Source organism: Lactuca serriola, chromosome 5 (assembly GCF_051521515.1).
Source record: "Lactuca serriola cultivar US96UC23 chromosome 5, Lser_US96UC23_V15, whole genome shotgun sequence".
In the NCBI taxonomy this organism is placed as follows: Eukaryota; Viridiplantae; Streptophyta; class Magnoliopsida; order Asterales; family Asteraceae; genus Lactuca; species Lactuca serriola.
The window spans coordinates 296,659,547-296,670,009 of record NC_136412.1 but is presented as its reverse complement, the minus strand read 5'-3'; the positions used below and the strand labels follow the sequence as shown (position 1 = coordinate 296,670,009).

Here is a 10,463-nt window from a genome sequence, read left to right as displayed (position 1 = left end):
TATAGAAATTCACTTTAATGAGCTGATGAGTTTATCGTTTTATGAGGAAATTTGTAGTTTTTAATGAGATGATGCATTGATGTTTTTAAAGATGATGCCATAAACTTTACCCTTTACCGTTGTTAATTGTTGTAGGTTTGTTGTACAAGTTGTATCTCTTGGTTTTTAATTCTATTGTTGTTATCCATTCACATGTTTCATATTCTTGAAAATGATCAATGCAATGATTTTCTTAAATCAACATTAACAGAGTAAGGAGTCAAACACATTAATTGCAATAAAATAATAATTGGACTTTTATGAAGAAACACATAGCTCTAACAAGCTACCTCCATAGCTTAAACCTACAAAAATTCTTAATATTTAATAATAGAAATGATAATAAATGTTGGAACTATAAAACAAACACCTAATAAGATATATCAATGCAAAGATTGTTAAAATGTGTATTTTTTTTAGATATTCACTCATCTTGGTTTTTATTTTATAATAAATGTCATATTAATGCAAAATATTCATTTGAAAGTTACACAAACTCTTGATCTTTCAAGTAATTAACTAAACATACTTGGTTTTTTTAACTTAATTAAATCATTCACTTTAACCTCCTTAATTTGATTTATTTAATACATTAAAATCAATTATTAGTCTAAGTTCAAACCAACTCTTCATTTTTCAACCAAATATATACATAAAACTTATTAGTTAAAATAAAAATGGTTTTAAATCATAACCATAAATCAAAATATCATAAGAATATTTTTCTAATAATTAAAAATTATGTATATTTTTAAATATAAAACCTAAATTGAAATGTATATTTAAGTAAACTTCAATGTGAGACTAGCCCACTTAGTAGAGGTTTTTCTTTTAGATTGAAGGTCTTGCGTTTTAATCCGGACGTTGATGAATTTTATTAACTTGTTTATAGTAACTTCTAACAACTAAATACCCGTTATAAAAATCAAGATTTTAAACAATATAATTGCACACTGCACAACGCGCGAGAATTCGTTCACTATACTTATAAAGGAAACATTTTTCCTTTCACCACATTCATTTGAAACTCTCATGACTTTTCAATTTTATAATAATGATTATAAGTTGGTTAATAAGGTTAAATAAATATCAAACTAAAGTGTAATCATATACTATGTAGTTATAGCGGTTCAAAATCAAATATCGGTCAAGGGCCGATATTTGATATATAGGTTATCGCGGTGGGATATCGGTATTTATATTACGCAGCGCCTTTGTAACCTTGTGTTGTATTGGATGGATACAAGGTCATTAAGTTAAACATATAGTAAATTAGAAAATGTTAGAAGCAAATGTTTGTCAATCCCGAAAAAAACCCCACCATATATCTATATTTTAACAATAAATGAAGTGATTTAATTAAAACTTTAGCTATAAACGCTATTTCACTGCTATCCCACCGATATTTGCAAAATATCAGTCAAATATCGGTCAATATCGCAGCTATTTGCGGTACCGCTATTTAGTATCGCTATTTTGCCAGCTACCGATAACCGTTATCCCACCGCTATTGACTACACATATCATATATAAACTAAATTTCAAAATTAAAAGAATATATTTACTTCTACTTACAAAGTTATATTTTTAAATTTAACATATTATACTTAACCTATTAGTTTTAATATGATGTTATATGTAAACCTTTATCATTTTAAAGCTACAACTTTTGAACAATTTGCATAAAATACTTAAATTGTTAATTTAAATATAACATTATAAGTCAACTTAAATAACCCAAAGATATTTTGTAAATAGTTAAAAATGATAAATTGTAGTGTCTTTCTAATAATGATTATAAGTTTGTTAATAAGGTTAACTAAATATCAAACATAAAGTGTAATCATAAATAAACTAAATTTTAATATTAAAATAATATTTTACTTCTACTTATAAAGTTATGTCTTTAACTTTTAACATATTATACTTAATTTATTAGATTTAATATGTTGTTGTATGTAAGCCATTATCAGTTTAAAGCTACAACTTTTGAACAGTTTGGACAAAATACTTAAATTGTTAATTTAAATATAACATTACAGTGTCAACTTAAATATAAATTTCAGTTTCACTTAAAAACCCAAAGAATATTTTGTGAATAGTTAAAAGTGATAAATTGTAGTGCTAAATGCAAAAACTAAATTGTAATCTCATTTTAACTAAAATATTTCCTAAAGATATTTTTAGAATTTAAATCATACTATACTAATAAAGGAGACATTGTTCCTATCACTTCATGCATTTGAAACCCCCACACAAATTTCCAAGCACCTCATGCAATTGAAACCCCCACACCTTTTCACCTTCAAAGTAATTAATCACATATCATGAAATGTTTTATAACTTATATAATATGTTTAATTATCAATTAATGGATAGTCTACTATAAAAATGTCATTCTCTTTGACTAGACACACAAATACAAATCACATACAAAATTCACAAAGAAAACAAGTTTAAATGTTTTGTGTTGGTTTGAGGGCTTTGGACCATTTTTCAACCATTATGTTAGAGTTTTTAATTTGTAAGTTTTTTAAATACTAATTCTTTTTTTTTCTTGGTTTAGTTATTCTTTTAAAACATTCATTGTATGTTGTGGTTGAAACTTTAATGTAAATTAAATTAAATTCATATTATCGATATATGTTATGGAAAGTGATATAGATAATATTTAATTAAATATTGTATATATGTTTGTATGTGTGTGTTGTTTCAAAGTAATAATTAATAAAAAATCATGGATATGCAATATTATACATAATATCCATGTAAGTCTTTTTAAATTGTAAATTGTCTATCTTATCACTTTATATTTTAGTATATGTTTAACATTTTAATTATAATAAAAAGTGTCTTCTAAAAGTTTTCTTTCGTTTATTAATAATAATAAGTGGTTTTAAAACTAATGAACCATAATTATAAATAATAAAATCAAATTATAAAAATCATGGATATGTCATATTATCCATGCAAATCTTTTTTGAAATGCAAATTGTCTATCTTATCAGTTTATTATTTAGTGTATGTTTCACATTTTAATAGTAATATTAAGAGTTTCTTAAAAGTCTTCTTTAACTTATTAATAATAATAAGTGGTTTAAAACTAAAGAACAATAACTTTAAATGATAATAACATCAATTTATAAATTACATAATGTTAACAACAAATAAATTGTATTTTAAATTAACATCATTACTGAAATTAGAAAATAATCGCATAACTAAAAATTTAAATTAATCAATCATAAAAATTGTTAAAATAATATTAAATAGATAATTATATTTAATTTTATTAATGAGGAATGTGGATTGATGTCAATAAATAATATTGCTCAAAATATTATGTCAAAGTTAATGTCAATAATATAACCATTTTAAACATATATTTTTCAACATTTTAACAATATATTTTTAACCTACGTTGCGCAACGCGCGGGAATTTGTCCAGTGAGTTTCTATAACTCGAGGAATTTCCTTCTCATTCGAATCATTATCACTATCATTTTCGTTATTAGTAATATCCTCAACAACAACTTCCTCTTTTTGTGAGTCACAAGATTTAGTTGTCGAAGGTGACTCATTGTTTAATTTCGCATTAAAATTATCATTATCTTTGTCTTTAGCCCACAAAGTGACATTAATGATAGACAATTTCGAGCAATCAACACATTCCTCTTCCTCAATTTCACTGATATTGTCAAAATCATCTTCGATATCAACAAAATTATGTTGAGTACTTTGTGTGTAATTCTCAATCTTGTTTAAAATCTTGATTTGTTTGCTTTTGGCCAAAGTCTCATTCACTATATTAACAAGTTCATCAGCGTTCAAACAATCATTTAAGTTAACTACACCATAGGCATATGAATCATTTGGGACATAGGCATAGTAAACTACTTTACTCTCATAATCGAAAGTAGTCTCATCAACCAACTCTCGTTTAAAAGTAATAAAAGGAAGCAACTTCCTATGTTGTTCTACACACATGTCAGCAGAATGATAAAGATCTATAATTTTTCCATACATCCGTTTAACAGTATTACAATAAATGTTTTGTTGTTCGATTAGCATTTTATTATCCATCCTAAGTGTTTCCCTATCATACATAATATTTGTTATGTAAAGCTCTAAACTTTAGATTTTAGTTTTCTTCTCTTCAAGTCTATTATGAGCTTTGTACAAGGATGCCTTAGAATTTTCTGTCTCGCTACTCATTGAAACAAGCAAGTCATTCAGGTAAGATAAAGTTTCGTCAAATTCACACACGACACAATGGTCTCTACGACAACTTGATATCCAAAATGCATACCAACACGACGATATGAAAGAAACTATGTATTTACAACAACCCCAAGGCTATATTGACCCACGTAACCTGAACCATCTGTGTCTTCTTCACAAGTCCATGTATTGGTTCCAACAAATCTCTTTAGCCTTGATCTCTCTTGGTTTTCGAGGTTCCAAAACTGATCCATCATTATTTATCTACTTGGCTCATGGTATGATTATGTATATGCTTGTATATGTTGACGACATTATTTTGACCGACAACAACAATAAAGTTATCAATCACATTGTTTATAGCTTGAGTAAGTTGTTTGCAGTGCAAGACATGGGGCCTCTATCATATTTCTTGGGAATTGAGGTTGTCCATAAGGCTTCCGATATTTTTCTTTCTCAAAGAAAATGTATAAATGAGTTGTTGGCAAGGGCAAACCTCTCTCACTCAAAACTAGTTTTGTCTCCATGCACCACCATCACAAATCTCTCTTTGGGTGACAGCGCTCCTTTTGATGATCCAATGTGTTAACATGTCCTCCTAGGAATACATAAAAGATAAAAAAAATGGTTATCTAAAGGACGGCCTAGATAACGGTCGCTAACCATCATGAGTGATTAGGCATGGGCCCTCGCCCTCGTGGCCTCGCACTCAGAACCCGAGGCTCTAGTGCCAAGGTCCAATTCAAGACAAGAAACTCCGATCTAAATTAATCCAAAATAATACTGGCCACTCCCTAGAGCAACAAGTGTAGCGCCCAAAGCGTTGTCATCTGTTAGTTCTGCATCAATAGCAGATAACTGCTAGTAGTGCATGATCCGCCAATAGGAACCATCCACGTCCTATCGGCCCATACGGGACAAAATATCATGTCGAGATCACGTATAGAGGACAACATGTATAAAAGCAGCCCTTCTCCCCCAGGAGTAGGGATTGCCTCATTCTCTATCCCACACCTAAACCTAATTCTCTCACACAACCACTAACTAGACCGTCAGTGCTTCGTTCTGGGATTACCTCCCAGATGATGACTGCCATCATTTCTTTCTTTGTTGTGATTCTTAGGCTTAGCCTAGGTGAAGCTATTCCAGAACGATGTTAAGCTCGAAGAACATATCACAACACAATGAAATATAGACAAATGGTGGGCACTTTACAATATGTTACATTATCACTCCCTGACATTACTTTTGCAGTTAATAAAGTATGTCAATCCATGCACACACCCACTACGAATCATTGGTCTGCGGTCAAACGTATCTTATGTTATCTACATGTTACGACGAGTCATGGTCTCTTAATCTCTCGATCATCGTCCTTGGTGTTGCAAGCCTATACTGATGTTGTGTTCAACTTTTTGAGTGCCTTTTCTGATGCAGATTGGGCTGGATGCCCTGATGACCATCGATCCATAGGAGGCTATGTAATATATCTTGGGTCTAATCTAGTTTCGTGGTCTGCTAGAAAACAAAAGATTGTATCTCAGTCATCTACAGAATCGGAGTACAAAGCATTAGCGGATACAATTGTTGAATTAACTTGGCTCGAGACTCTGTTACAAGAACTTCATGTTCCATTGAAATTGGTTCCAAATCTATGGTGCGATGACTTGGTTGCCACGTATTTGTCTATTAACCATGTCTTTCATGCACGAACAAATCATGTAGAAGTTATTTTCACTTCGTTCGAGAAAGAGTTGAACAAGGAAGTCTGTTAGTTCAATTCATTTCAATGCACGATCACATCACCGATGTTTTCACACAGTCGTTGTCTTCTGATCATTTCCTCTTCTTGAAGTCCAAGCTAAGAATTAATACCCGACCTTAGCTTGCGGGCAAATTTTAGGCAAATAATTATTTTTATATTATTAGAGAGTGTGTTATGTAAATGTGTCTATTGTATATACACATGTATTATGTCGATTATGAGATATACAAGATACCCTTTTATTAAGTTTTATAGGGAATGAGTTGTGGATAGTGGGGGACAGACTAAAACCAAAATTATGTTGAGATAGCCAAAACTGGTTATACGATTGCTGTATTGGTAATTGGATATACTCATGTCGATATGGTGTATACTGGGGATAATTTGGGAATTGGGTTTCGGAAATGAAATATGAAAAATCTTGACAGCCAATTCTGATTTCGATGTGCCGGTTGCGTCTTTGGCTTACGCTGTTTTTTTTTCTCGGTTTGCCACGACTTGAATCAATTTGAAATAGAATTGGGGGAGAGAATGTGTGGTTTTTGAAGCTGTTGAGTGTGATATTTATAGTTGGCAAATTTTTTTTTTTTTTAAGAAAATGACCGTTGGTCAACAGTCAAGATATATATATATATATATATATATATATATATATATATATATATATATATATATATATATATATATAGAGAGAGAGAGAGAGAGAGAGAGAGAGAGGTGGGTAAACACGGGTTTTCAAATCTTTGCTTCTGCACTTGCGCCACGTCGTGTAACTAGTGGTACCGCTTTAACCCACACATCGTCTAGAACGACTCTGTAGACCCTAATGGTCAACTTACTCAATATTTCTAAATTAGGCATATATTGTAGTAAATAGCAACATGTTTTACCGTTAATATAGGCACTGCATTTTGATTTTATTTTATAACCTATAATAGCAATCAAATTATATTTTTTTACCTGTTATAGCAACATATTTACATATTTTATGCATAATATCAACATATTTACGAATTGTCATCGGTAACCACAACGTACTTATATTCGTTTACGGATAATAACAATATGTAAGAAATAAAGAATTTTTTTCATATTAATGGTGAGATAAAGTATATTGTTATTATGGGTAAAATAATATAAGTATGTTGCGATTATTAGCAATAAGGAAAAAAAAGTAGGTCATAGTTATGGTTAGATATATGTTGCATTTAAATTAGTACCACTTAGACCCGTGGAAGAGGGGTTTAGTAGTGTGGGTCAAACACACGAGAATAGAAGTGCAAATTTTGGACAAATGACCCTTCATCTATTTTTGTTTGTACTCAAAATCACATGCGAATGTGATGAATTCTAAAGTATTTTAGATATAATTGTTCTTGAAAACTCAGTTTTGTCTTTATCATATATTACCATAGGACTCTATCATCAATAGAGATATTTTATAACTCACTGCTAATTATATATTCATTCTATACTGAAAGGAATATATTCCTGAAATGTAACATGTATAAAAACGATTTGTATTCTGTTCATTGACATTCTTCATTTTGGCTTTCTGAACACATTTGTTTGTTTCTATATACTATATAGCGTTCAAAGGTTATTTGTATGTATAAATAGTTTATAAAAGTTCGAATTCTAGTATGATTTGTTAAATTTGTTTAAATAAATCACTTTATGTTATTAATTATCAGTAATAGAAAGTTAGAAACTTTGATCGAGACAAATGAAGATTTTAAAATCTTAATTAAAATAAAATTTGAATTTTGAGTTCATAATTTATTTATTGGCAACATTACAAGCTCATCAATCGATGACTTGTATTATACGACATCCAAAGCTACCCCTCATCACAACATTGCACTTACCCATCGCCATCGGACTTGCTACATTGACTAGAGTTGCTTAATATTTTATAAATTTTAATGTGTAATTTTTCAATTGATAAATTTATAATGCTTTGTATCTTATAAATATTAAAATATAACAAATCACTAACGTATACTGATATTATAATGCATTAACAAATAATGTCACTTTTCTTTTCAACATTAAAAAAATAATAATAATAAACAGATAGACCCGACCGGACCAAGCTTTTTTCAAATTGTTTTTGATTGGACCGGTTAAACCGGTCCACCCAAGACTTAGTGTTACCCAAAGTGTGACATATATAGTTTATAACCAAATAAAACACTCATTATGAACCAAATAAAATACTTATGAATAAAACAATAGTCAACCTCCATTATTATGGCTAGTTAATTAATGTACCAAGATTGCTAAATCTTCGTGAAACATATGTTGTCCATACAAAGTTACAAACACAAACACTAATTACATTAAATCCCCCACTAATCATTGATACATGTCATAATTTCCCCCTCTACCTTGTCTCACTTAGTGAGAGCCACTATTCAACCCCTCTCCTCCAAAGTAAAATCCCAAAAAACCATTTACCCCAGTTTGTGATAGAATCTTCATTCTATCACAATAATATCTGTGATCTATCGATCAGTTTATAATAGATCACAGATAAATCGGCTCATGGAGCCGATGAATTTAGTGATTGAAGCAATGTACCACAAGCAAGAGGCCTAAGAGAAGGGATTCTAAGGCAACTCAACCCACCACCCGGAATCATAGAACACTCTGGCTGAGGTCTTTGCATTTCCAACCCCGGAATACAATTCAATGCAATATCAAAACCAACATTCCTTCCATACAATTTCTCACATTCTTCACTAAATCCAGAAAAAAAATTATAAGCCACACTCAATTTCAACAAGCTTCTCAATTCACAAACCAAATCCGGCAACTCACCTGACAATTTGTTGTGTGCTACATTCAAAACTTCAATATCTTCCAAACAAGATATCGTATCAGGCATATGACCCATCAATGAGTTGAAACTCGCATCAAACACTTGCATATCTGACCACATCCCGATTCCTTGAGGTATACAACCAGTTAATCGATTGTTCATGAACAAGATCTCCTTCAATTTCGGACTGGAATACCCAAAATTTACAGGGATGTCGCCGGTAAGCTTGTTGTTCGCCAGATTGATCACCGAAGCAGGTGAACTCCCTAAATTTTGGGGGATTTCACCTTCGAATTGGTTGTTGTTGAGGAAAATTGCGTCGAGATTTCTGCTGAAGAGATCTTGAGGAATGGGTCCGGAGAAGGAATTGAAACGGAGGTCTAAATAGAGGAGATTTGGGATTTGGAGTGTTGTCGCCGGAAATGGTCCGGTGAACTGGTTATTACTAAGGTCAAGTTCGGTGAGGGCATAAAGGTCTTTAAAGCTTTGTGGGATTGTTCCTGTGAATCTATTACTGTTGAGGTGAAGAAGAGACATATCTGTGAGGAGAGAGAGTTCTTTTACGAGAATGCCCTCAAGGTTGCCATGGTTGAGATCTATACCTGCAACTACTGGTCCAGATGGATCACCCGTTTCCTCCGTCGGATCTGCACAAAATACTCCATTGTAAGCACACACATTTGCCCCGACCCATGATCTCAATAACCCTTTCGGATCACTCTTGATTGCTGTCTTCCATGCTTGGAGGGCAATATAGGCATTCTTGAGATTTGAAGATGGACGAACTGACGGATTTGGGTAATTCACCCCACCACCCACCCATCCGCCACCGCCACCGCCGCCGCCTATACCCACCCCAACACCGACACCACCACCCACACTAAATGAACTAGCATTGGCTGTGGTTTTGATGATGAAGATGAAAGAAACTAAAAAAAGAAAGTATTTTTCGTCCATTTGATTTGTGGGTGTTGTGTTGGGTGTTCTTGAAGGAAAGATGTTTGTATTTACAGAGATTGATGTGGGAAGGAGATGGAGGTGGGTCTTGAATTTAATGATTTAGTATTGTATGCGTATATAAATCTTGGATAATTCTTCTTGGGTTTTACATATATATTTTAATATATACATTTGAAACAAGTACATTTGACTTTTGTTGATGACATGCAAATTTTCTCTTAAATTAATTACTGTTTACGAGTTAAATAGATATCATTGATCATGTTCCATTTTAGGTAGAAATAAACTTTGGCAACGACTTAAATACATATCTTTCAAACGCTAGTTCTCGTATTGATGAGATATTTTATACCAAAAGCTTCTAGAAATACATATCTTTGGAAGGTTGGTTTTGGTTTATTCTGACTAAGATTTTTTTGACTTGGTGGTTATTTTGAACTAATTTATTTATAGTTTTGATTTTAAAGGTAGGGCATGCAGTATGTTCAATCAGGAAAACTATGATCTTGTTAGAATATTTTGAAAACCCTCAATTGCGCATATTCTTTCTTTTTCCCTCCACTCTTCTCCACAATATCTAAAGCACCTAAACAACCGTTTACGATAAACCATGCATGTGATTATAAATGTGTGCGATTTTTTCACCTGTTTTTT

At 31.6% G+C, this 10,463-nt stretch overlaps 1 protein-coding gene across 2 annotated transcripts; it reads right to left on the bottom strand.

The window, feature by feature from the left end:
* Positions 1-8,225: 8,225 nt before the first annotated feature.
* Positions 8,226-9,919, bottom strand: LOC145054713 (leucine-rich repeat extensin-like protein 2). Of its 2 annotated transcripts, XM_079002973.1 has the most exons (2): positions 8,849-9,919; positions 8,690-8,769 (listed from the first exon to the last, which is right to left on the bottom strand). In XM_079002973.1, exons 1-2 carry the CDS (start codon positions 9,804-9,806, stop codon positions 8,717-8,719), a joined length of 1,011 nt encoding a protein of 336 aa, XP_078859099.1. In that variant the 5' UTR covers positions 9,807-9,919; the 3' UTR covers positions 8,690-8,716. The 2 variants fall into 2 exon arrangements, with proteins under 2 accessions (XP_078859098.1, XP_078859099.1); XM_079002972.1 differs by having other exon boundaries at positions 8,226-9,918.
* Positions 9,920-10,463: the final 544 nt, after the last annotated feature.